The sequence below is a fragment of the Manis pentadactyla genome, chromosome 8 (genome assembly GCF_030020395.1).
Source record: "Manis pentadactyla isolate mManPen7 chromosome 8, mManPen7.hap1, whole genome shotgun sequence".
NCBI classification, from domain to species: Eukaryota; Metazoa; Chordata; class Mammalia; order Pholidota; family Manidae; genus Manis; species Manis pentadactyla.
This window is the reverse complement of record NC_080026.1, coordinates 131741183-131768941: the sequence shown is the minus strand read 5'-3', so window position 1 is coordinate 131768941 and position 27759 is coordinate 131741183. Positions and strand designations below refer to the sequence as shown.

Below are 27759 nucleotides of genomic sequence, written 5' to 3'. Positions count from 1 at the left end.
CAAATCAGATTTTCAGGCGCAAAGCCTGCTGAAGTCCTTTTCAGTGGAGAAATGACCTATTTCAAATTTACTGGAGACTTCAGGCTACAAAGAAAACGTCAGAGGCTTCTACCAGAGAGTGGGAACCCACAGGCTGCCTCAGGTTCTCTGCCCACCAGTTGACCGCTCTGTCCAGCAAATGGAATCTCAGCACCTAACTACATGCCTCAAACTGTGCTGGCCACAATGGACGTGGTGCGACTATCCTCGCAGAAGTCACAATCGGCAGCTACCAGATGGCTCTTTTCTCCTTAAAAAGAAAACCAAGAGGTGACACGTGACCTGCTCAGAACACAGCTGTGCAAGAGCATCAGTCAAAATCCGTAAAGCCTAAGGTCTTAAGCTTTTTTTACAGAAAAATAAAAATAACAGCAGTTCTGGTTTAAAGTACCTTGATTTCTACATTTTGTTAAAAGCATCACTTAAAAAATGATTCCTTAAAGTGAGCTCTAAAGTGAGATATTTCCTAGAAGACTTTCTCAAAACCTGCAAAGGTGTGTGGGTGTGGCCCAGTAAAGCACCTGAACACATGCGCAACTTTCAGGAGCCCCTAAATCTCCCTGGTGAAGCAAAAACACATTCTTTGAGTAGGTCTGGCCTGCTTGGCTGGCTCACAGGAATGAGGATGCTTTTGTGGATTAATGGTCATAAAGAAGTCATGTGTCCTCAAAGCCCACACACCCCGACTGTGCGTCTCTCAGGGAAAGGCAAAGCCTGCTGGTTTGGTGTCTGCAGCTGCAATGCGAACCTGGACCCGGTCAGCCCCAACTTTAGACATAGAAGGTTCACTTTTATGAAGACTTACTATCCTCCTCACCTTAAAAAGGAGAAGCAGGTGGGGACAGTGAAGGACAAGGTGATTTCTAGGGCCTCTACCTGACCTATCACTTTCCAGGCGCAGGACCCCAGGACTATCATTTTATTGCCCTACTAAAGGCTGTGAAAGTTGAGAAAGTAATAGTGAATCAGCTGTCTCCTCCTCCAAGGTCTCACTATTATTGCCAAGGCATTTATAACCCTCAATTATTTAACAGAAACCTCCAGCACAGAGCGCCCACAATGCTCTAAACAAGCTAAGGGCCACCACAGAGATTCTGCAGCGACTGGTGGCCTGGGTCAGCGTCTGGCTCCGGTTATCAGCTCGCCTCATGAAGTATCCTACTTGGAATCCGAGCTCTGTCCTGGCAGCTGATCTGGGTGACTTTTAGGTCACGGAGCTCACTTATCTGCCTCCTTTCCTAGTGCCGAGGGGGCTTCCCTTCTTCCTGTCCAGGGTCCCCTCCTCCCCTCAGAGACAGCAGATCACAGCACAATACCGGGGGCTTCTCTGTCCCCCTGCTCTACCCGGGAACTTCAATCCCAGGTAGGTTAGGGATGCCTGGAGGTGTTTCTTCAGAGTAAGACCTGAAACTTCCAACCATAGCCATTTGCATTCACATTTATAATTTGTCAAGGAAAACAAATGCACCTTCTTGTCGTAAGGGTGATCTCCAATATTGTGAGGAAACTTCTCATGCATCTGCTTTAAATTCTGTGCCTCAAGAGGTGGGCATGGAGGGGGGAGCCAGGAACTTTTAACACATGCCACAGACAGCTGGCAGGCCAGGAGGCTAACACCAGTTACACAAATGAAACATCTTCGCATCTAAGACAAGAAGAAGCCACTGTCTGAGCATGTGCTGCTTCAGGCTGAAGAGGCCAAAGTTATTTCTAATGGGTCCTGTAGTAGCCAAGGCTGCTCTTGGTAATTATTTCACCCCAGGGCAATGCCCAGTGAGGGGGCCCAACTGCTGTTTTCATGTGACTCTCATGCCAGAGCTTGGCCAGGGGACTGGCAAGAGCCCTGGGCAGAAGCCGGAAGGATGTCGTTGAGTCCAGATTGCCGTTCCCAGGATCAAGGAAGCCAACCTGCAGGCTCCTCCATACCTATTAACTTATCTATAAAATGGAGTTCAAAATGCCTGCGCTTTGCAGAACAAAATGAAGCGACGTAGGATAAAAGCCCAAACATGGGCTATATAAATATAAGGGATTGTGACCAGGTGTGTTATTGCTCACTGCTAATATTTCTGGAATTTTTAACAAAAGTGATGAGAGGTGGTAAGAGCCTTTTGGAAGGGGACAAGGATGTGTTTCTTACTTCTTAATGTCTGTAGTGTGACAGTAGTGGTGCCCACCACTGAAGAACGGGTAGGCTCCTGAGAAGGATGCCTCCCCCTCTGTTAGAGGCAGAAGGGAGGGGCTGCGTCTGTGTTAAGGGAAGCAAAGGAACTGGGTGGTCATCAACAGGCCATCCAGGCTTGTGAACTGGACACAACTGCTCTCAGGGTTTCTTGGACCCGAGCTCCAAGAGGTCTCGGATGCCGGGTGGCCCAACGGCTCCTAACCTTGTCATCCCTATGGGCCACACAGAGTAGGTTTTCTCCCACAGCACCGTGTTTCCAAAGATTGCTCTAGAAAAGGGCCCTTGTTAAGCTAGCATTCAAAGAAAAACATTTGTCGTTGCCAACCTGAATTTTCAATCACTGGGAGATGATCAGTGTCACCACAGTCGTTGATGTAATTATAGCCCAAACACATGATTTTATTAGCTGGACATATTTCTAAAGTACTCCATTCAGATTTCTTGAAATACTAAGACAACCCGAAGCTCTGCAGACACAGGTGGAGAAACACAGGTCAGTTCAACGCCCTCATTCTACAGACGACCAAAGGAAGCCTGAGCGATGCTCACACAGTGTGTCGGGAAAGCACCGGCCTCTTAAGAGTCAGGCAGACTCGGGTCTACACGGATTAGCCCTGGACACTCAGCAAGTCTTAAGAGCTCAAAGCTTCGCTTCCTCACTCTTGAATGGGGAAGAGCAGAAACCCACTCTCGAGAGCTGGCAGGGTGAAATGAAATCATGTACGTAAGACGCAGCACAGCTCAGACTGTGTTGCCCCAGCAGTGATGGCTCCTGCCTAGCTTTGTGACTTAGGGGATTCACATTGCAGGGAACGTGTGTTCAAATGGTAATTGTTATTTCTAACCCAGTGCTTCGTTTTCCTGTGATTTGCGACTTCAGGGTAAGAAAGTTTCAGTCATGGCTACAGCCCTGGTCAGAGGCTCTCTGATGGCCGCATCAGCAGCCCCAGGCGTGTGTCTGGTGTGGCTGAACTTGGCCTCAGGGGGTTAGCAGGGAGGCTGACCTGGGAAGAGGGCTCTGCAAACAGTTGCTGGAAGGAACCAGCCTATCTTAGAGTGGTGAACACGGGGTCAGCACCTCCTCAGCTGAACTGTCCTATATCCACACGGATGGTGGACTTCCGACTGCCCCCACCAGCTGTGATTATGGTCGGGACCTCCCAAATCTTTACAACTGTTTTATAAGGGGGGAAGTTTTAACAGAGTTTTGTTCCAAACATACAGTTTTACCTATTTGTCGAATTTCTGCAGGGAATTTATCAAATATGTTACTGAGCAAGTGAGTTGCCTGTTTCAGTTCAATGTTCAAGATGTTACCACTGAATGAGGCATCCATTAACTTAAAAAATAGTATTAGGATCTTTGTATTTTCTATTAAAAAATGCTTGTATCTGGTTCCCAAACACACACAGTCCCAAATCATCAGCCTTTTGATTCTTCTCTACAATGCCAAGGTGAGGCTGGTTTCTAAATGCTTCTCTAACATTTAGAAGTATCTTACCAAGCCTCAAGAGATATGACCCAGCAGAAACCACAGTTGCTATCAAAATGGCCAAGGTCACTGTTCATGCTGCAGCCTTTGGGATGTCACATCCCACACCCAACCCCATCTTCCTCACACAGGCCACGTCTATGCAAAGATCAGACTGTGCTGACAGGAAGCTGTTTACCTACCTGGCCTTGTACTTCCTTTCTCACAAACCTGTCTTCAGCCCCTGCTATGTGAAGGGGTGTGGGGACAGGTGGCTCACATGCTGTCACTTCAGGGGACACAATCCAGCAGGAAAGCAAGAGATGCCCACAAATCGTCATTACACTTAGGGGACTTCAGAGCGGCCCAGGCCAAGCATGAGGGCAGGCAGTATGGAGGAGATGTCCAGGGAAGGGCTGGAAACGGGCTGGACAAGTGTGGGGGACAGGACGGGGGGCATTTCAGCCTGCAGCAGCCACTGCAGAGGCAGCTGGGGGGGTATCCCTGGGAGAGTGGTGCCACCCCGTGGGACACACGGCCAGCTGCATGTGTAGAGGTGAAGGTGCGTGTACAGAAAAAAAGGACTAAAGGAAGGTGGAGGCCAGGTCGCAGGGCCCTGGGGTCAGGCTGGAGTGAGACGGCTATTAAGCCTCCCAAACCTCAAGCCAGAGGCCCAACTGGAGGACAGCTCACCGAAAGGCTCCATTCTGCAAAAATACACCGCCATCAAGTCCAGGTACAGACTTGGGTCCTCTTTTCATCTTCAAACTGCAGAAAGGCAGTGTAGTGGGAAGACAGGCACCCAAAGTCCAGACATAAAACCCCTTGAAATGGATCTCACTGGGACCATTCAGAGACCTCACGGGTGCAAAGAAAGCCACCCAGAGGCCTGGTCATGGAAGAGCCTCCAGGGGAAGCAATCTGCACTGTGAGGAAAAATTACTGACCTCAGTTTCACCACTGCCCCACCCAGAGGGGAGCAGGAGGTCATTTATTGGAGATGATGGCTTCTTATTAGCAGCAAAGAAATGGAGATGAGGTTTTCATGTACAACTGTCCTCAGATTGACTTCTACTCCATTTTTTTTAATTGTTAGAAATCAGGATCTTGAAAAGGGAAACTTGGAACCATCCCAACAGTGCAGAGTGGCCGATACGCAGTTCCCGAGCCCCACACAGTGGCCGGGGCAGAGGCACTTCAAGCCTGGGAATGCAGAGGCCTTCCATCTGGAAAGGGATCGGTCCCTCCTGCGAAAGGCTCTAGCTGCTCCCGTCAGCTTCCCTAACAAGGAAGGAGCTACGGGAGCCGACACTCAGATACAGGAAAACCAGCGCTAGCGGGTGAGCGATTTTAAGGAATCTTGATTCACCCAGTCGCGCTGTGTTGACTTAAGGTATATGAACGTGTCAAGCCAAAGGATCAGGCAGGACACTGAAAGTGAATTCACATAAGAGGAAGGCAGGAATGAATGGAATAAGCAACAAGCCAGGGGGCCTATCCTCTCCTTGGCAAGTCTGGGTGAACCTCCGGTTTCAGGTCTGAATAGGAGCACAGAGATGCCAGGAAGACTGACCTTATAGCGAGCATTGACTTGAATGATGCTCCTCGGGGCTGGGTGTGTTTTCCAAAGTCACTGAGGGACGTAAGCCATATAAGCCGAGAATGAGCAAAGCTCAAGTGAGCTCAGCAAGGGAACCAGAGGTGCTACGCTGGCTCTTAGCAGGCATCTTAGGGTCCCACTACAGCTGGCTGCAAGCCCCAGGCTGTTTTAAAAAGCGGCCTTAGCTCCAAGTGCACTAGAGATGGTAGCTGATGGCAACAGTTACCTGGCTTAGAAGTTTCTTTCCTGGCCTTTTGCTCCCTAGGGGCAGTAGTCTCCGAGGCAGGGTGGGGGTCCGGCTGGCCGAGTTGCTTACCCTCCGTGGGTGAATTGAATTTGGTCTCGTTCACAAAGGTGGACAGGTCCGAGGGCTGCGGGTAGTCCTGCTTGTCGGCCTCCAAATCCACCGTCATGCACGTCCACTTCTGGCTGGTGACTGCCAGCTTCTCCTCGTCGGTTGCGTGGACCACCGTGGAGATCACAGGTGGCGCTTCTGGTGTGACCGCCGGAGTGGGGTCCTGTGAGCAAAACATAGTGATGTGCATCTCCCACCGTCTCGGCCTCACAAACCACATCCTCCCACGAGTCTGTGCCCACCAGCCAGGATGGGTGCCCATCATATCCTTTTCATGTCCTCAGACTCTACTCAAAATGGTCTCACAGAAACACATTCTTTCCTCTATGAATTCCCTTTTCTGATGGCTTGTTTCAAAGAGTGAGCATGGGTTTAAAAAAAAAAATCAAGATTTTGTGTCCTGGTTATTTGTCACATTTCTGCTCATTCACTTTCAGAAAAATATGGGCACTTTTATTCCTGGCACTTATTCCTGTAACTATTGTGCTATGCCCACTGGTGCTCCAGGGCCCGCACATCAGGATCAACGTAGCCTAACAATCCCCACGTCCGTCACTGGAGGTAGAGAAACGAGGTCTTATCTCCATTACCACACAGAGTGTGCAGCTGAGCAGGGCAGGAGGGGAGCCCAGAAATGTTAGGGGCTCGGCTGGTTCAGTTGGGTTGTGGGAGGTCTGCTTGTGTTAAGACCCTGAATGGCCTGGCAGACATGCTTGAGGATAACCTTCCTTGGTGTGCACATACTTGGTAGAGAAACTCGTACAAGGGAGACAGAGACCTGCATGAAAAAAGAGCCAAGCCCCGGCTTTCAGGGATGGATTTCCTTCTCTGCACTGATTTTGGTTACATAAACCAGTGCTCTTCACATATATTCAGTTCTCACTATATATTCTTCTAGCTCAGCACACTTCCTCAGCTTGATATTCACATAAGTTCTCAACGGGCTAACTGGCCAGAATGAACTGGCACAAATGCTACAGAATCCAACTAACATTTTTCTGGAACGTCTTCCTACTCCTGGGACATGCTCTGATCTTCTCCAAAGGGGAGGGACCGAAAGAATCCTGCCAACACCCAGGGACCCTCCCCAGAGAAGGCAAGCAGTGGGTGCTGGAAACATGCCCAAGAGGAGCAGAAAAGAAAGCTCGGTTGGTTAGTGGGGAATAAAAATACCAGCCTTAGCTTCCCAGGTGAGAGACAAAAGCATAAATATCAAGGGAACATCATACCTGAGAAGGTGGATCAGAGAGAGGAGACCGTTTTGGCGACTTTTTCACCCTAAATGTGTCACTGGAAACAAAATGGAAAATGTAAACACAAAAGACAGCGGTACAGAACATTCCAGAGCAGACTGAAGCCACACCTCTGCTGAGCGTCTGGCCCAGACCACCCCCACCTCCCTGTCTACACAGCTCCAACACCAGCTAAAAGATGCTCACACCAAGAGGCCCTTCTGACTTAACAACTATAACTGTTTCCCCCTAGGGAAAGATTCATCAAGCTGGAAATCTTTCAAGAGATGCCATTTTGGAGAGCTGACCTAGAAAATGAAGCTAAATTTAGCCAGGTGTTCTTATTTAAAAAGCAAATTTTGGCGAGTAGATTAATGTATCCAGATTCATCCAGGAATATCTGGACCCACTAAGATGGGGGAGGGGATCTAGGTGCAAGACACTATAACAGGATCCCATTTGCAGACGGGCAAGCCGACAGCATGTAACAGCTCACGGAGCTGTGAAGAAATGGGAAGGAAAGTTCTGGGTCTTCAGGGAGAACTGACAGAGTCCATCCTTGCCCCAGAACTCTGAGTTCAACAGATCCAGCACCTCTGAACAGGTTGGTGAGGTTCTGACTAACGGCCAGGCCAGGGGCGAGATGTGGTTCAAATTACGGTGGAATACACAGAACATAAAACGTACTGTCTTAACCACTTTTAAACGTGCAGATCAGCAGTGTAAAATGCACTCACATTGTAGTACAACCCATCTCAAGAACACCTTTCAGGGATGAGATGATTTTTTAAATGTCTTTTCCTAACTATGGTTTTCTCCCTTTCTTTCTCCTTCATATAAATAATTGGGGGTAGGAGGATAGCATGTGAGGCAAAGGAAACACCAGGTCAGACTCCCAAAGAGGTCAGTTCTGGCCAGTCCACTGGGTGACTAGGGGGTCTTTTCCCCAGTCAGAATGGAGGTTTTCCATTCTGTTGAAGACGAGGCCCTCCTCCCGGCTCCGCATCTCAGGCCCCTCTGTGGTATGGTCCTGGCCCCAGCAAAGCAAGGGCTCTGGGGGGTTCCCCTCACCTCAGATCCCACTACCCTGCCGTGCTCTAAACAGAAGCCAGATGGACAGAGAATTTGGTACTCAAGTTCCTTCCTTGTGTTCTCTCCACTAAAACACTCCAACAATGGCATCCAGTCATGAAAAAATACTGTACGTGTGGTTATTTACAGCGTTTATAGCATTTGCCATATGAACACTGAAATCACAGCTTGAAGCATATATTCATTCATGCATATAAATATATAACTCTGCATCTCACAGTTGCTAAATGGCTCTAAAATACTAAACAAATACTTTAGGCAGTAGAGAGCCTGGGAGACTCAACCCTGCCCTGGGGCTGCTGGATGCATATGACCAGGCTAGCTTCCCATGTTAAGGATGGGGAGGCAAAGAAGGTTCCTCTCCTTGGGCCCCGGAAGCTGCCCATTAAGATCCCTCCTGGCCAGGAAGGTAAAGTACAGGTAGAGAGATGGTGCTCTGTTCCACTGACGCCCAGCAGGGTGGCCCACAGATGGCATGCTGATGCCCAGCCTGGTCCTGGGTGACTAAGGATGCAGGCCCAGAGCAGCCTGGCGATGGCTCTCACGTCTGTGTGCTCCACTCTGAGCTGACCCTGTATCTCAGGGGGCTCTGGCAGGTCGCAATTTGAAACAGTCCAAACATGTCTGCCCCCACGTTAGCGAGAACAAGGGACGGCAGTGGCCGCCTGTAGTTAGACTGGATGGTTATTTTAACATGAAGCCACAGTACTTTGAAAGCAATCGCCCACTAGTCCAATTTAAAATGAAAGAATGGAAATGGAAGTTAAAAAAGAAATGTATGAGTTTCAGATGAAGACATCCAATATGCAAGGGGGGAAAAAGTTCCATTCCCGAGAAGCAGGCAGATGTCGGAATAATCACGTTTTCACAGCCAAGCAGTTTCACTTATGCTTATCACTATGAAACAGAAAAATAACCTCTACTATTGGGAAGCCCTGTGCCCCCGTCATTCCCAGACCCACCACAGAAATATGTAAGCAGCAGCCAAGGAAAGGCAATCAAAAGAGCTTGGGAGCAAAAAACAAAAAGGCAGCAAAAAGCACATTGAGAGTAAGAGGCAAATTGCATTAAATTTACTTACAACAGAGAACAGACAGACATCACATCTTCAACCATCCTAAGACAAGAAGACAGAGAAAAAGAGAGACAGACAGAAGGAACTGACAAAAAGATAAATCTGCAGATAACTGGTTATTCATGGGTTAGGATACAACGGCCAAGCACTGCAGCTCCTGCTCGGGAGCGTGGGCAATGCCCAGCAATGCCCAGCTTTGCAGACAGGCCAGCAGAGACGCGCCTCTTGGTCCCAATGATCCCACACGGCACTGGTGCCAAAGAGCTTTGCCAGCCCAGCGTGGGACTCGAAGCCATCGGCACTAGAGGTGAGACTGAGATGCGCTGGCTTCCCCAACCTCTGTGGGCCCCCAGTGACAGGACAGAATAGAGCCAAGCGATCTGTGGGGAAGTGGGGGGGGGCAGCGGTGGCTACAAGCTAGTTTTCATTCCAAAAAAGGAGAGAACGTGGCTTCATGGTCTGGGCCTTTCAGACTTTTCCTATCTGAGGCTTAAAATAAAGCTTCCGACACAAGTTCGAAGGAGTCTCTAGAAAGGGCTTGGATGGGTAACTGACCTTTACCCTAAGAGAAGTTCACATTTTGGGCCGGAATTGCCTCCCACCCTCCACCAGACAGCGGCAGGGTGGTCCAAGGCTAAAGCCTGCTGAGAGGACCTCTTCTCAGAAAGCCCTGGGTTCTTCTCCAATGTTCAGCGCTCAGAGGGAGGTAAATGCATGCCAGGCAGACTAGTTGGGGCCAGTGGCCATGGTCTGTTCTGAGTTGCCGCCAGGAGACTGGTCTCCGTGGCCTTGTGAAATTACCGACGATACTTCCCGAGAGCAAGGAGAGAGGCCCGAGCTCAAACCACACACTGCGCTTGGACCAGAGCGCTGACAGCAGACCTGCAGCCATCCAGGTGACAGCTGGTCTTGCAATGAACTCCAGAAGCATGAATGTGGAGTACTAAGGACAATCCACTTGACAAGCGTGTGTGGACAGCAGACCTGATTATAATGACCTTCTGGGGAATTGGGGGGATTGCCTTTCCCTTTCAGGTTCCATTGATCTCTTCTGGACCTATAGGGTCTTTGAACTCTTGTCTGCAAAAGATGACTAGAGAAAGGGATGGAGACAAAGGTCTTTCTTATGGGCTGGTTAGAGTACAAAGAAGGGCCCGGGCCCAGGCCCGGCCCTTCCCTGGGGCCTCCTGGAACCACCTGTGTATACCTCCTGAGCTAATGTCTCATGAATAAGCAGAAACAAATACTGCAAACATTTTAACAATAGTTTAAAGGGCAGACCTCCTAGCTTCTAGCCACTCCGAAAAGCAATTCACATGCTATTCAGGGAAAAGGCTAAGTCTCCAAAAGGGAAGTTGGCCATGTCTCTACTGAACTGTTCCCTTTCTGTGGAATCTCCCACACTCCTCTGGAAATGAATGTCAGGTCTTCAGCTATAAGGGAAGCTTCAGACCACCAACCTATAAAGGCAAAAGGTCAAGGAATCTAGACCCAAAGGGACATATGGATGGGAAATGCCACTGTTGTGGGTGTGGAGGGAAGGAGAATGGGTAAGCAGCTGCGAACACGGCCTATGGCCAACGTGCGAGGGGTCAGGGCAGCCCACGTGTATCCAGGCACGTGGCTGAGGATCACAGCCACGCGCAGCCCGCCTCCGATCTTACCATCTGCACCCCTGAACTTACGTCTTTAGGGGCGTCTTCTTCTTCTTGGCAGGCTTGTTTAGCCCATCCCCGTCTACTCCATTGGCTTCGATGGCACTGGCTGGGATCTCAAAGGAGGCTGGGGATTTAGAAGGTGAGCTGGGGGTCTTAGAGGACGTCTTAAAGGGGTCAATGGACTCATCACAGGTGTCGGGGCCAAAGGTGTATGACTGTTGGGGCAGTTTGGGAGACTCCTGCATTTTTGAGGTGGAAGAAAAAGGGTTAAAATTGGGGTCATCCCACTTGTCTATATCAAAGGTGTAGGTACCTTTTGCAATAGGGATGTCATTGGGTTCAGCAGGGGATCTGGTAGGCGAGGCAGGGCTGTTGTCAAGTTTCTCGGGTGTTTTTTTCATCTTTGGCCTCCTTAGGGGCATTTTGGCAACCGGCTTTTTGCCTATCTTTTTAGTAGGAGGGGGGTTTTCCTGCTGGGTGTCCCAACTCCCCTTGTCCTCAGAGTAGTCAAACTCTAGCCTCACTGGGAGCCCTTTGGCTGGGGAGTCCTCTTGTCCCCCACTTTCCAGTGGGGTCACCTCCACTGCCTCCGGGGCCGTGGCAAGAGGCAATGCTTTCCTGCCACTGGGGGGTGAGTTCTGCACTCTGCCACCTCCAGAAGCTGGGGGAACGGCCGCTTCTGCACTCTCTGAGTCCGGGGGGTAGGCAGCCTTGGGCACTGCGGTCGGTTCTAGGGGCGCCTCCTCTGATAAGGCTGGTCCAGAACTTTCCGTCTTGGTGGATTCTGTTTTTGTCTCGGCCACTTGATTCTCCTCGCTGGGGACAGGGCTCTCTCCAGCCGGCTCTGGTTGTGTCTCTTTTACTGGGGGGGTTTCGCTGGGTTTCTTGGTGGTCTGTTTCTTTTTTAAGGAAGGTGGCCTGGGTTTTTTAGTTCGCTTAAGGGTACTGGCAGCGCTGCCTGAGCCTGAGCTGTATGCATCTGGGGCCGGAACCCCGGCCTCAGTGCCGCCTGTGCAAGAGGCACCATCAAAGTCACTGGCTTGCAGGCTGAGAGATCGGGATAACGTGGACTTGGAGGGGGGGACAGAATCCGTGGACTTCCTCCGTGCGTTCACTTTGCAGTCCTGACTCTTAGAGTCTGAGGAGCGAGGCTCTGAGGCCTGAAAATCATCGACCAGCTCGATGTTGTCAAAGTCTAAGTTGTAAGTTCCACTGCTGGCTATAGGCTTGTCTTCATCGAAGACGGCAGAGGAGGAGTGTGAGGGAGGATGGAAAGGACTTCCTTCCACCGAGCTGCTACGCGGGCCATCAGGGACACAGACACTTTCAGTAGCACATCCTGAGGAAACGGAGACAAAGCAGTCACTGAAGGACACAGGACCCTTTGCAGCTTTTCGCATTTCATGCCAGACTATTTCTCTCTAAGCGCAGCGCCCCCAGCCAATCCAGCCCACCTGCTGGGCACACTGCTCAGATCCAAATCCCGCTCTCACCCAGTATTAGCTCCAGACCCTGACAGGCTCACCCCCAAGGGAGAGACAAGGAATAGCTCAAATCATTCCGTCATTCAAAAAATGCTTACCAAGAGCCTAATCAGGACCACATACCACGCTGGGCACTGGGGTTTCAACAATGGACAAAACAGACAAAAACCTTCTGGAAGTTACATCTCCAGGGACAGTCAAGAAACAAAAAAAAATGTGCACACTGTCAGATGATTGTAAGTGCTGTGGAGTAAAATAAAGCCAGGGTAGGACAGTGCAATTTTTAAATAAGGTAGTTGGGTAAAGCCCTCCAAGGAAAGGACATTTAAGGAAAGATCAGAAACAAAATAAACCAGGAGTGTATCTGGGCAGAAGCATCCTAGCCAAAAGAAATAAGAAGTGCAAAGGCCCTGAGGTAGAAGCATGCCTAGCATGTTACAGAGACATCAGAAACCAGTGTGGCTAAAGCAAGGGAAAGGGGCAGGAGAAAAAGACAGAGCAATAACTCACATAGAGCATGGTAAGCCTTCAATGTCTATGAGCTGCTCTCATAATCTAGCCTGTTCTTGACTACTCAGGGCTGCTGTGAGGAATAACGGGGAACTTTTATGCAGAGCTTGCCCTGTCTGCCACCTGTCACTACTCCAGGCATCCCCTGTCCTGTTTCTGGCCTTCCCTCTCACCTATTCTCTCTCTCCTCTCTTTGCTGCTTCCTCCCAGTTTCTCCACCCATTCAGCCACTGCTGGCCATCAAGGCTGCTCTGTATTTTAAAAATATGCTGTGATGCTCCAAATGTTGACCAAAAGATGCTCCACCGCCTTGTGACCCCACTGCTCCACGGGAACCCAGCCAGCCTGGCCTTGGATGCACTATGCTGGGCTCCGCCTGCACCATGTGGCACCTTTCATGCATTTCTGGGTTCATAGCTGCCCTGGGGAGTCAGAATGCCAGAAAATGAAAAACGTGTCACTAGACAAAGGAGGGCAAATGTTGCAAAGTGGTCTGCAGACGAAGGCATTAAAGAGTTGGCACATATATGACTTGGGATGGCATTCTCCAAGCATGTCACTGACCGGGGTTATGCCCTCCAGTACCCACGCCACCGCTGGCTGGTATAGCTTTCAGATAAAATACAGGATGTTCAGTTAAATTTGATTTTCACATAAACGAGTAAGTTGTTTAGTATAAATATGTCCAATGTCTCAATTATTATTTATCTGAGATTCACAATTAACTGAGCCCCCAATATTTTTATTTGCTAAACCTAGCAACCCTATCTCTCATCCCAACAAACAAACGAGGTCTGGGAAATGCTCAGTTAAACCTAAACTGGCTTCTCCGAGCAATTCATGCTCACTACTGCAAACTTCCCAGTGGTAAGTATTTTCACGAAATGCTTACCAAATTTTGCTCACAAGCAAATCTCTTTCCTGCAGCACTTGGCAGAAAACCCCAGGAGATGAAGTGGTGTCCAGCAGATGCCAACACAAGGAAACAGCAAGCCTCTTGAGTTCAGGGACTGGTCTGATTTATCTTTGCTTTCCCCGAACTAGTCACACTCTCTTGCAGGCTCAATAAACACCTCTGGAATTGAAAGCACCTTCTGGAAGCACATCTAATAGCTAGTCATGGTTTGAAACCTTCCCTTCCCCTCTGCATCCGATGCCACCCCAGGGCCTACTTGGAGCAGATAACCTGTGTTCTGCCTGAAGGTTTCAGCCCCAGGCAAGTTTACTATGAATTTAGTGAGACCAAGAAATGACAACAGAATGTTCTTGGGGTAAAAGGGTTTGTTTACACCCGGCTTTATTCTCACAGAGTAGGTCCAGCACTAGAATCACATCAGCACCCAGCAGTCTGCAGGCCCATAACCCGCCTCTGTCTCTGTCTCTGCCTCACCAGAGCACTGGGCAGAGATCTTACATAGTGACTCAGTCAATAATAGCTCATTGCCCATAGGTATGGAAGCGTTAGACTAGCAGGAGGCCAATTACATCAACAAGTAGTTTAGGGTCAGGTGAGGATCCTGGCCATAGGAACTTCCATTTTCCCCACATCTGGAAGATGGAGCACTTGCTTAAAGCCTCTCAATTCTTCTGCCTCAAAACACTTCAGTCCCAAAAACACTTTTGCTTCCTTCCCATCTCAAAAGATGTCCCTCTCCTTCTTTCTAAAATCAACTCCCTCCCTACTTCCTCCAGGGCTTGGCACTTCAAGCGCCCCGTCCTCCAATCAACAGTCACCTCATCTCCTGCCCTGGACACACGGTTCAGAGGACACAGAAGGACCAGAGGCCCAGGGGCCCAGGAGCTTTCAAGTGGGCCTTGCAGGAAGGAGAAGAGCCTTGGCTCAGCCTTGTTTCCAAAGCAAGGAAGCCTTCCCTCTCCCAGGCCACTACCAAGGAAGGAAGCCCACACGAGGCCCTTCCGATGTCAGTTCCCCCGAATCATGCCACATGCAGCAGATTCTCGGCTTAACCATCTGCTCACTGTTTTCCCCAAAGCTCCCTGCCTACTTAACTTGGCTTTCCTCTTTAGAACTGACATTCCCTAATTAAATCATCACGGACCAGGAAACCTAGTCTTGCTACAGGGTTTCTTAGTCTTGGCACTGTGCCCATTTCAGGATGGTCAGTTGTCATGGGGGGAGAGGGCATCTTGTTCATTGTTAAGATGTTTATCAGCATTCTTGGCCTCTACCCACTACATGCCACTAGCATCCCCTATCCCAGTGGTGATAACCAAAAGTGTTTCTAGAAATTGCCAACTGTCCCCCTGGGGGACACAACAGTCCCTGGTTGAGAACTGCTGTCTTACCATGTGGTGACCAGAGCAGACCGTTCCACAGGGCCCATTATGGGGCTGGGAGGGCCCTTCCATGCACTTTTCTGAGGAGGCCTGGGTAAGGTAGCTTTCTTAGACTAGAGAAAAGTTCACTGCCACATGCAGGCCCTGATTTCCCAAAGCAAGTGTGGTCCAACTGGGTTCTCAGTCCCTCCCTCTGGATTAAATGTCTACACACCACACCTGCATGAAGACCATTCATTCATTCATTCCACAAATTCTCTGGGCACCTCATCTCTGTCAGCTACTGTAGGGTATGCTATGGACACAAAGATAAGGAAGGACAAGACCCCAGACGGATCCACCCAGGCGAGCTTGTCCTCGCCTCGTGCTCCGCAGCAGTGGAGACGAGAGGAAGGGCGACCCTGGCTCCAGGCTTCAGGTCAATTTGACAACAGAATCAGCTTGCGTGGTTCACCACAAGCAAAGGCTCACTAGCGCCCCCCCAGCTGTACCAGTCAGCTCAGACCCCCTAACGGTACCGTGCATGGGGGGATTAACCACCACACACGCATCCTCTCGCAGGTGGGCAGGTGTGGCTTCTCCTGAGCCCTTTCTCTTGGCGGTCTTCTGTCCGTCCATGCAGGGCCTTTTCTCTGTGTGAGCGCATCCCCGGTGGCTCCTTCTTTTCTTACAGGGACACTGGTCCGACTGGATCAGGGCTCCACCTTGTGACCCCATAAGCCTTCATCACCTCCTTAAAGGTCTGAACTCTAAATACAGTCACATTGGAGTCAGGGCTTCAACATATGAATTTGAAAGAGCAACCAGTGCTAGGCAATCAAATCCCCAAGCTAAGGTTAAAAACAAATGAGTTTGGAAACATCTTTGGCCTTGCTGGACCATTTCTAACCGGAGTCCTTACCGCCAGCTGTGCTGGTGCCCCTCCCTCCCTCTGCCCTCCCCACCCTGGGCAGGGATCCAGGGGCCCAGGGGCCCAAAGGGGTCAACACATGGCACCCGGCACTCCCAGACTCGCCTTAAACCAGTGTATCAGGGTAAATGGTCTTACACTTAGGAAGTCCAGCTTTTACATCTTCTAAGTACATAAATAATGATCTACTGCAATTAATAATGTTTATTCTGGGTCTCCATTTAAAGTAGGCTAACTAGATACAAATGGAGCATTACTTGGTCTTTACGTGGCATTTTGCTGGCAGCTGTAGACAACTGAGATCAAGTCCATGATGAATTCAACATTTCCCAAACCTGCCTATCATAAACCACACCTGAGATGCCCATTAAAACCGCCGCCAAATCCCACTCGTCCCTAGAGAAGCCACCTGGCACAGCTGGGGTAGCGGTTTGGAGCCCATTTTCACAGGAAGCCCGTGCCCAGGAAGGTCTGGGGGCTGGGCTGGTTCACCTCACCTGCTTCCTATCAGGACCTATCCTAATTCTAAAAACCTCCAGGGACAATAGTTGTATTTGGCCACAGAAATGGTCTGGGGGGAGCTTGGATTGGTCTGGACTGGTCTTTGTGGTTCCCTCTGCCTATGAGTGAGGTGGCTCAGAGGTGTGAGGCATCAGGGCAGGTGAAACAACAGTCAGAGGCAGTGCTGCCCACCCTCTGATGTGGTCACTAAACTCCAAATGGACCAGCAAGAGAGGCAGGAGGCCCATGCGAAGCCGGCTTCTCTCTGAGACCCATGGGGCCTTCAGATCTCAGGGGTCCTGAGGACCCCTTCCCATGGGTCTGTGTTCGCTGCTTCCTGATGTCTCAGATTTCACACATCTACGCTCTCAAACCTCCATCCAATTCCCAAAGTCTAAAGAAAGAACAGAGCTGCTCAAGGCATTGTGGGTAATGACAAATACTGACCAGACTTAGAGATGGAGAAATTCTCCATGAAAGCCAGGTTGTTTCTACCAGCCTACCTTGTGAGCAGCTAAGTGGGCCTACTGAGGATGCGGAGAGCCTAAGAGGGACTTAGTGGGTGGGGCAAGAAGTGACATAGCCCCACGGGCACCCAGCAGCACAGCTGGGTGATAGCCCCTCTGTGGGCTGGTGTGCAGAGCTGCGTCTTGTGCATCCCTGGGCTGGGTCCTGGCTCTGCCTTGAACTACAAAATGTCACTTCTTTCTTCCTTTGCTGACTTGTGCTGCCCCACCCCCCAGACCCCCACTGCCAGTGGCGGGCAGCCTTCCCTGTGGAGACCCCACCTGCTGTCCTGCCCAGTTCTCCCCCAGCAGGGCTGCCGACCAACGGCCATGCCACCCCTGCCAGGCCCCAGCATAAGCACCAGACTGAGCTGCTTCTCACTCGGAGGTGGCAGGGAAAGGGACGGCAGGGGTAACCACTAAACATGCTGTGACCAGGGCCGCTCGCCATCCTTTCCGCCGCTGCGTCCCTGTCCTTCCACCCTTCCTCAAGCGTGACGGTGAGCATGAAGCTGGCAGTTTGGGAAAAGAGCTTTCTCCGTAAGCTGAAGCAGATGGCACAAAGACAGACTGCAAGGGTGACATCACATGCCCAGTTCTGATTCAAGAGAAGCCAGTGCCAACGAGCTCAAGAGCCACATAGAAGTGGCTGAGACCTTGGCTCTGCCACTGACCATCTTGGTGACCATGGCTAAAGTTCCTTTGCCTTGCTGTGCCTCCCCATCTCTAGCAACACCGCCCGAATCGCTGCAGAAATTAGAGGCCAGGCCTCTAATAGTGCCCACTGCAAAGAAAACACTCCTGAATGTTATTTATTGTTCTGTCTTATTATCAGAAGGGGCCTCCAGCACACATGCATCCAGAGGCCCAGAGCCCTGCCGGGTCTCGGTGTGCCCACCTAGGTGCCCGGGCAACCCCAGGTACATTATTCAACTCCTCTGATCCTTGCTGTAAATTGGGCATTCTTATGAAAACCCATAAGCACCTAGCCCAGGGCACAGCAGTAACAGAAAATGATAGTTGTGGGTCCCCAACTCTTGTATGTGCCAAGATTGGGAAGGGCCCTAACCTGGCTGAGCTCCTGGATGCCCTGCTCAAGACCAGGAGGCTCCCTGTCTCTCTGTAGGGGGCCCCCTGCACAGCAACCTCAGAGGGGAGTAAGGCAAGTGACTGTACGCAGGCAGGGTCCCCTGTGGGGGCTGGTCAAAATGGAAGCCCTCGGGTGCCCTTAGCTCCCTTCTGAGTCAATCTGAAGGTGGTGATCCATGAGCTGCCATTTGGCACACAACCGGTGCCTCGGCAGAGGCCACACTTCCCACAGGGCAGAGAGGAAAGGTCTAGGGCACAAAGGCTACCTCCAAGGCCCCAGCACGGGCCTTCCTGATAACCGACAGTCTCCTGGCAGGATGAGTGAAGAGGCTCCGCTCCAAGGGAGGACGATGTCCCCGGAGGGAAGGCAGCGGTCGGCTGAACCCACCTCCAGTCTCACAGGCAGGCTTCCCTTGTTGGCTGACTGAACTGCTTTGCCTGTCCTCCGCCTTGGGGTGCTTAAACACACCCCAAGCTCATGTGCCCTGCACAGACAGTGGTCTGGTTTCCAGATGGAAGACAGTCAGGAGGCCCAGGTTCTGATCCCAGAGCACCTCACTTGCTGGGACCCTAGCCTAAGGCCCTGCATCTCCCTGGGGAAGCAGGTGATGCCCGCCAGCACGCAGGGATGCTGCGAGCAGGGGGGGTAGTTCCCGCACCTGAGCTGGAGATGAAACACATGAGGAACCTAGCATGGGCCCGGCACACTTAAAAGGCAGCTATTATTTAATTATATGACATTTAATCATGCCCTTGGTGGCTGGTTTTGAGTTCTAATAAGACAGACAATGTACAGGAGCCAAGCATTCTGATCACAAGACCATGGAAGGTCAGAGCAAGGACCTCAGAGGACTCATAAGTCACCCTTTTTATTTTGCAAGAGAATTGGGCTCAGATAAGCTACATCCTGGCCTGGCCCAGATGAAGGGCAGAGGCAAGGTGCACACCCAGTGCCTCCCACCCTCCTGTCCCAGAGAGTGCAGACATGCTGGTGGAGCCCCAGATAATTGGCTGTTTTGTAAAATGTAGATTTCCAGGAGGAAAAATCATGTCTTAATGCACAGCAAAAAATCTCATCTACTATTTCATGTGATTCTTTTGGCACCTTTAGCAACATGCTAGGCACTCTGCAAAGGAAAACCAAGCAACAGGTGTTCCCCTTTGGCCTTCTCTTTCCTGTGGTTCCCAGAAGGACACACAGTTCTCCAGCCACTCCGAAAGCAAGCATAGCCACCTTCACACCCCTTTGTACTGCCCCATGCTGCATGCAGGATGGACAGCAGACTTTTCTAACAAGTGAGCAAATCAAATGGATCTTTGTACACCCCAAGCCAGGGGGCTTTAGGCCGACACAGCCCCAACCACAAGTGTCCCTATTTCCAATCCATATTCATTCCACATTCATTTAGCCTCACTGTAGTTTTCCAAGGAGGAGAAGCATAAAGTCTGAGGTCAATGACTATAACCGGTGTGATGAGAAGTTCCGTGGGGCTGGGCCTCATGACCATGAACAGCTCTAGCCCCTCCTGAGCCCCTTCTTCATCCTCCATATGCTCATTCTTTCAGAAACTGCCATCTAAGAAAGAGGCAGGTGTTGTTCATGTGTTTGATTTTAAGAAGGGAAATTGTTCTTTGCTCTGAAAAGCAAGTCAGGTAGAAGGAACAAGGACAGACCAAAGAAATGAACCAAAGTGGCAAACCATCCCCAGAACTGGTCAGGATACGTGACTGGGAAGCCCAGAGGATGACAGACGCTCCCAGCAACGGCCTTCCCTCGCTCTTTCCTGGGTGCCTGGGGACGGCGCGTACACTGTAATACGTTCTCACTTTTCTTCTAGATTCTTTTCTGAAGTATCCCATACATTTATAGTCATGAACTCATTATACCCACAAAAATAGACAGCTCTTGATCACTTTTGACCTAGGGATCACAATCTGTTTGTCATTCACTTCCCATTCAACCTAAGGGTGATTTTCCTGCAGTATTATAGGAAATTCATTTTATTATATGAAAGAAAAAAAGAAGGTTTGCAAAAGACTTTCTAAGAAATGTAAGTAGTCCTCTGGCTTCTACACATTCAGTTTCAACAATGAACTGCTCAGAGCCCAGCGCCTAGACTGGCCGTGCAGAATCGGATACTGCTAGTGGGTAAGACACAGAGGAATCTGAAAACTGCACTTGGCAGGTGACAGCAAAGACCTCTGCTCTCCCTAAACACGGTCCTACCCCTCTTCCTCCACCATCAGGGAGCATATTTGCCTAGGAAAATAGCACCAGGAATGTCTACCCTTTCTAAAACAATGGCCTGCTTAAACCCAGGGCAGGTAGAAAGAATTCCATGCATTCCTGTCTAAATCCAACAGCAAGGTTAAAATGCTATTTTATTTTACAGGTCACCTGACTTCTGGCCAGGGCGAGCATGAGTGGAGGTCTGGCCCTCGGCCTGTTCCTCCTCCTCCCATCCATGCTCCATCTCTCAGCTGGGGTGGCCGTGAGCACAGGTGTATGGACACCTCAACTGCAGGTCCCAGCCCGACCCTTGGTTCCTCCTCAGCCAAGGGGTACAAACATGGGCAGTCAGCCCTGGGAAGATGGGCTGGAAAAAGGGGACATGGGCCCAGGAAGTGGCCTGGAGTGTGTCTAGAAGGTGTGTGGCCCTGCAGACTCTTCACCTAGCGAGGGTTGTGGCCTGAGGAAGGCTGGAATGGAGCCTCTAAAGTGCAGGGCCCAGAGCAGGCTGTCCAGGTCTAAGGACAGTCCCACCTGGCCCCGAGTGGCCTATTGGGCCATTTCTGGGACTACCTGGCCTCCCGAGCAGCCCAAGGGCCATTCCTGGTGGTTCCTGTCTCCCTCTAGGTCTCATGTTAAACTCTGATTCTAGAGGTGTGGTTCCATCCCTGCTGGTGTTAACTGGAGGATGCAGAGAACACCAGCCAGGTGGGCAGCTAGGGTGGGAAAGAAATCTGTCCCATTTACTCCTACTGTCAGTCATCATGTCTGAAAGGTACAGACAGGTCTGGGTTTGAAGTCACACTAAGGGAAAAAGGATGTGCGAAAATGATCAGAAATCAGGTTACTGTGGTTAATGAGGAACAATCAACCATCCACGCATGGATTCGGCTATTACTCACTCTTGCCCATTTCCTGTATCTTCATTCCCAAGCCCATGGGGGCTATGTTCTTAATAAAGACACAGATTCATGTGTGCCTTCCAGAACCAGTGTTCTTAAGGGAACAAGGGGACAAATATTACAATCCAAGATAGAATCCAAGAGAAACTTCCAAGACACATTTGCGCCACTCGAACTCAATTCCGGAAGCCAAGTGCTGAGCAGGTTCTCCCCAGGCCTCCTCTGCACTTTGCAAAGCCAACAGCATGATCTGCTGTTACCTGCTCACCCTGAGTTTTCCCTCATGAAATGCAGCCCAGCACAGAGAAGCCTGAACAGCTGGGGACCCAGCTCCAGGGTCGGCCCCTGGGACGCCCTCCTCCAGCTGTGAGTCCCCCAGGGGCCCTGCGCAGGGCTGCTCCCAGGGAGCACCTGACCCTTGGTTACCTGGTTCTTCCAGGGGAGGCTGTGTGCTGATCTCAGGCTCTGGAACGACTTCGGGGGGTGGGGGTGGGGGAGCTGGTGGAGCTTTGACAGGGGTCGTTGACTCCGGGGTCTCAAATGCTTCTTCAGAATCAGAACTCCTGATGGAGAGAGAGGTGGAGGAATACAAGGTCAGGCAGGGGCCAGGGCCGCTGAGGAGTGTGTGCCCTTCCAACCACTTCCCCACCCCCAAAACCCAAGGGACCCGTGGAGTCGGCTCGCTGCCCAGTTAAACTGTCGGAGGACAGACACGATGAAAGTCATTTCCCAGCATGCTTCCCGAAGTGAATCTCATTATCACTAGCTTTTTGCTCAAATGACATAGTCTTTGAACTCAGCTCTACTCGAAATACATATTTCTGGCCTTAGAGGCAAATACAAACACGGTGGAATCTTTTGATCGATTCAGGCATGTGTTATTTGGCATCGATTCAGTCTAACTGACACAGAGGCATTCCCGGGAACACTTCTCGTTGCCACGGTTCTAACACACCCACAAGATCCGTACTCTGTGCAACTAAATTTCACTTGGCCTCTACCCATCCCACCCAGTCGTTCTCTCCCACTGCTCTTCCCTCCCTACCCTCTCAGCCCTTCTCATAACTAACTTGCTATTACAGATCTATTTGCTTTCTAATTGTGTTAATACCTTTCTGTCCTACTGAGCTGAAAAAAAACCGTAGGGCAGTGGGCTTTACATCACAGCCTCCCAGAGCCTAAGCTAGGAGGTACTGAATAAACATCTGTTGAATGAATGAATGAATGAATGAAGGCTAGCAAGCCAGCCAGCTGGAGGGTGTGCCAGACCAAGACACAAAACACAGCCTGCTGACCCAAACCTGTGACAATGGCCCTGGCTGGTCTGCTCTCAACGAAGATTCTTCATCCACAGGTCTGGACCAAAATTCCACCCAGAGGATGCCCACCAGTAACAGGTGAGGCCACTCACCAAACTAAAGCAGACAGCCCCTCTCCATCACCCTTCCACTGGGAATTCAGTTTGAAGCCGGGAAGAATGCGGCCTCCCCAAACCACCGAGCCAGGCACGGATCCTCAGGTGGGACGGCAGCTTTCCACCTGCTCAAGATGCCCAGCGGCCCACATTCCAGGCACAGCCTCATTCTGAGGATGCCAGAGGATGCCACAGCCACCACAGAAGCATCGGGGCTGATTCCCACCTCAGGGTATTGTAAACAGACCAAAATGCCATCCACTCACTGCAACAAGGAAGGTCGCCACCAAAGGGAAGATACTGTAGCTCGCACAAGCTGCCCAGCTGGCACATCTGGGTAAAGATGTGTAATCAGAGGGTGACATGTCAGGTGAGTGTGGAGCGTGAAACGCTCATGCTGCTGAGCTCCACAAGGGTCAAAGGACCAGTGACCTCAGTAGAGGTCAAATCTTCTAAAAACCATCTGCCAACCAGCAGAGAGAACCAGGGACCAAACCAATCCCTCTCCAGGGATCTAGAACAGGAAAAACGAGCCATCTGGTGAGTTCTCCTTCAGAAAAATCTGCACTGAAATTTTTACAATTTGGAGTGACTCACATAATCAGAGCCACAGACCCTCTCCATTCCCACCCCTCCAACAACCCTGGCTACCCACCCGGCCCCAAGGCCCTCCAGGGACTCAAAGAGATGAACAGAAATATCTGCACTGCTTTTGATGGCATCCAACGAGCTGAAGCCTGCACGCTATCAAATTCCAGGAGGAAAGACCTAATTCATGCAGACATGACAAGGGCCATACTAACTTTTTATAAACATACATTAATACTAAAGACCTTAGTTTCGGTTGAGGGGAAGAACGAAACATCTAACTTCGAAAACAACAGATCTAGGGCCCTGAATATTGCAGAGTTTGTTTACCAGTATGAAAAACAGAGCCAAGTTACACAACTGAGCATCAAAAGAGGAACAAGAGTTTGGATCAGCCTGGTGGGATGCAAGGAGCCAACTTGCCTCTTTCCAGAGCTTTCTTGAAGGACCAGCACACCGGAGTCCCCGCTGCTGGTCACCGCTGTCCACATCCACTGGGCCCATTCCACCAGGGGCCACATCCGCCAGGAGGCAAAAGCCATCTCTGCTGAAGAACAGCCTCTGTGCCCCAATTTCCACCCGCAACCCCCTTGCTGGTATCTCTGTGATCGAAATCTCTTCAAGATGTCATGAAAAAGTGAGCTGCACTCCCGGCCACGAAGGCTGCTAGCTTTACCAGTGTCTAGAGGGAGAGACTGTCAATTCCTCTCATGCCTTCTGCATCCTGGGCCCTGGAGATATGTGGCTTTGGAGCACAAAGGGCCCCTCTCTTTCCCAACAGCACAAGCAAGCAACAGGGAGGGCCGTCTGCTCTTGGATTGGAGCAGCTGAATTTCAATGAGGTGCCCCCTCCTGCAGCTGCAGGGCCTGCACACCTGCTCAGAAGGGACACCATTCACCACCGCCCTGTGGAGGAGGCACGCCAAGCCCCTTTGTGACTCCCAGCCTGTTTACTATGAACTCTTTCTGCATCAAAGCGCCAGGGGCTACCCTGGACCACTAGAAGGCATCCACTTCCGGCGCTGCCTGCATTGTTTTCTTATTTCTGCTGCCTCTCCCAGGAGCGGGGACCAAGTTAATTAGAGGAGGCGGGCAGCAGCTTTTTAAATTAGCTCTTTCCTCCCCATTCAGTTTCCCAGGGGGCTCAAAAACATTTCCAAGAGCAGGGATTTCTGCAGTTCACCCACAAAGGGCCTGTATATAAAAATACAGCATCACTTCAGAGTCCCAAGGCATAAAAGCAGTTCCCACAGGTCGTTTGAGTTCTTTTTCTACTACAAAAAAATTAGGTACAAGAAATTATTCTGTGAAGGGTTCACACACTTTTAAAAATGAAAAATGTACCATTACATTACAGCCTGTAAAAGTCTCTAAATTACAGTTAAGTTAATTTGCCACAATATGCATTATGTAATGTTGGTCATGTAAGTAACTATGCAAATACAATAAGATATCTTTCCATAGTATAAAGAGACAGCTCTTAATGGCCAGGCAGGAAACACAGTGAGTTCAATTCCCAGCATTAAAATAGCTATCACAGATTGAACTTGCTATGGGTCAGGCACTGGGGCTAAGCACTTTCGCACACTTCTCTTTAACCTTCAAAACTATCTGCCTACTAGAGAGCAGGCCCATTTTACAGATAACAGAACTGTGGCTTAGAGAAGAAAATTACATTGCCCGAGACCATCTAGTTAGTAAGCAATGGAAGCTGGGACTCAGATCTAGAACTGTCTCCCTCTAAAATGTGTGTCCTTTGCACTACATCAGTGGCTTCCAAACATTTTTAACATCAGAACTATTTTTTTTCCGAATGAATACTACATGAAATTCCTGTGCAGAGAGAAAAGTAGTATGTCACTTATTTTATAAGCTCAATTTATAACTTACTCTTATTATCAAGTTTATCACTGAGAACAAGTAAGCTATTTTGATGAACTTGAAGATCTGACACTAGGAGTCAGGGATCCAACTGCAGCCTTATACCTACTGATTTCTTTCCTGGCTGCACATCACCAGGAAAAAGCCTGATACATACCAATGAGTAACTGCAAATAGCACCTGTTTCCCAAGAGCTGTCCTGTGATCATGGGACATCCTCTAATAAGTCAGACAGGGCGAGAGAGTTATCTGACCACACGACACCAAGTTCATCTATCAGCACAAGACAGCGCTGGCAGTATTCATGATCAACAGTGTGCTCTAGCGAACAGAAGGAAAGATGGAAACATGTAACCCCAAGTGCAGGAAGACTGTTCACCCCCATAACCCAAACCTCCTGAGCTCTCTGGCGGGGTGTCAGTAAAGTTTCAAACTTTTTTTCAAGTATGTCCTCAGAATCTGAAGAACCTCTATAGAGCCCTGCTGTCTCATTGAGACAGTCTGAAAACCTCTGCTCCACCCAGTGAAGAATTTAGTCCCTCCATAGACGATACATTATGTTGGAACAGAGCACTTTACGCAAACCATCCCCAAAGCAACACAGCTGGTGAAATGTAGAACCCGAGGCCTGTCAACCTATGTTTCTGCTTTACTTTAAATATTTTCATGTTTTACTTCTATCAACTAGGAAGAAAATAGTGTAAGATCAGCTCCCATACACAAATACATAATATTATAATTGGTATAATATAGTTCTATATAATAAAGTGAGTAGAATACACACATACATGCATACATATATACACAAATGTATGTGTGAATGTGTGCATATATATAAATAAAACATGCATATCTTTTAATAAAGAGGTACTATAAATGTAGTTTTCCAGCTTACTGTAAAATGGTTACATTTTACTCAAGTTTTCCTGGAGATAATTCAAGGACTTGGGAGAATAAACACCAGAGACCACAGAACCTTCCAAGTCTGAAGTTGGAAGAAAACTTAGGGACCATTTCCTATTTCAACATACACATCACATCTTTTCGACAGCCAAGGAATCAGGCTAGGATAGCAAAAATGACTTCCCGAGATCACTGGCCCATTCTGGTGCAGCCACAACTGGACCTTCAGTGGAACCAGGTCTGCCGTCCTTAAACTAAACACTGCGTCCAAATAAGGGCCTGCATTCTAAATACAACAATCCCCTCCCACCCTGGAAATCTAAAGTTACCTCGACTTAAATATTATCTCATTATCAAGAAATAGCTCCTTCTTAAGCACTGCTAAAGGGGACACGATATTTTCATGTGCCCATCTACTGCGAGAGCAACTGCTCAGAATTCCAGTTAAAGGGATGGAGGGACGGAGGTTTCTGACACACCCACCATGAGTGAGGACAGGAGGACGTGGGGACACAGTGCAGGCCCCCTAGAGGTGGGGGCTGCCCGGGTCATAAGCCCCGCCCTCTGAGCTGTTCTGGAGGGCCCACCTGAGCAAGAAGTGCGGGGGCTCCTGCCGTGAGGGAGGCTGGGGAAGTACAGGCCCCAGGCCCGCCTCAGGGAGGTCTGCTCGCATCCTCCACGCCAACAGGTCATCTGTCCTCCCTGAAGAGAGAGGGAGGCCTTCCTCTCTGAGGAAGTTTCTCTGAGGAAACACAGCTGAGCTCTCAGCGGGAGGATCGGCCTCCCTCATTCACTTCTAAGAGTCAGATGGATGTGTGAGAGGATAGACTGGAAACTGCCGGGCACTACATTCTATCTACTCATCAACATTCCGCTTTAGACAGCTTTCAGGAAAAGCTGTCCCTCCTCACACACACACACACACACACACACACACACACACACACACACACACACACACACACACACACACACACACACACACACACACACAGAGAGACACTACATTCTATCTACTCATCAACATTCCGCTTTAGACAGCTTTCAGGAAAAGCTGTCCCTCCTCAACGTACGTACACACACACACACACACACACACACACACACACACACACACACACACACACACACACACACACACACAGAGAGACACTCTTCCCTCTTGTCTAAACAACCTGACCAGACTGGCAATTCTTTCCGGTTGACTGAAAAACCCTTAAAGAGTCTCTCACTTAAAAAATCTGTCCATCCTGCATACAGAAAAGGGGTCTGCTCTGCAATAGCATCCCTAGTATTTAGGTACAAGGAGAACGTGATTGCAACACAACCAAAGGCCAAGACCCTTCTCGGACTGCCAGGCGACCGGAGAGCCCATGGTCAGCTGCTGCCTTCCATGAACATAAAGCCAGCTCCAGCAAGCCAGGTTGCTAGAAATTTCCAGGCTGATACTCTAGGGAAAATCAAAGCAGATGATGGCACCCTTATCCCAAAATTCCCAGCACGAGCGTCTGCTGGGTTTACGAGGTGGGTGTCACTTTCAGATTCCAGTAGCTACCACCTGGCAACGCTGAACTATCAGCAGGGCTCAAAGCGGGCACTGGCCGTCAACGTCCTGGCCGCTTCCAGGTCAGGCTGCACCCCACTGAGGAGCCGTGTGTGGCCTGGGGGAAAGAGCACACACCCGACGGAGGAGTCCCACAGTCCTGGTCACAGCTGGGAGCACACTGAATACAATTGCAAGAAAAAGGAACCAATAACAAAAGCAAAAACCCAATTTACTGAAAAACTGGAGGCTGAGGACGGAGACTTGAAGAGACAGGGAGGAGCGTCCCACTG

The 27759-nt window shown here is 50.0% G+C and overlaps 1 protein-coding gene across 25 annotated transcripts in view; it reads right to left on the bottom strand.

The window, feature by feature from the left end:
* TACC2 (transforming acidic coiled-coil containing protein 2) overlaps positions 1–27759 on the bottom strand; it is a 213132-nt gene that overhangs the window by 26308 nt on the left and 159065 nt on the right. For 12 of the 25 annotated variants that reach the window (XM_036898706.2, XM_036898710.2, XM_057506401.1 and 9 more), the window contains 5 exons: positions 21564–21700; positions 10735–12046; positions 9056–9091; positions 6880–6940; positions 5522–5813 (listed from right to left, as the gene is read on the bottom strand). In XM_036898706.2, coding sequence (XP_036754601.2) covers positions 5522–5813; positions 6880–6940; positions 9056–9091; positions 10735–12046; positions 21564–21700 — 1838 coding nt within the window. The remainder of the gene's footprint in view (positions 1–5521; positions 5814–6879; positions 6941–9055; positions 9092–10734; positions 12047–21563; positions 21701–27759) is intronic. The other 13 variants (XM_057506409.1, XM_057506404.1, XM_057506413.1 and 10 more) reach the window with 5 other exon arrangements.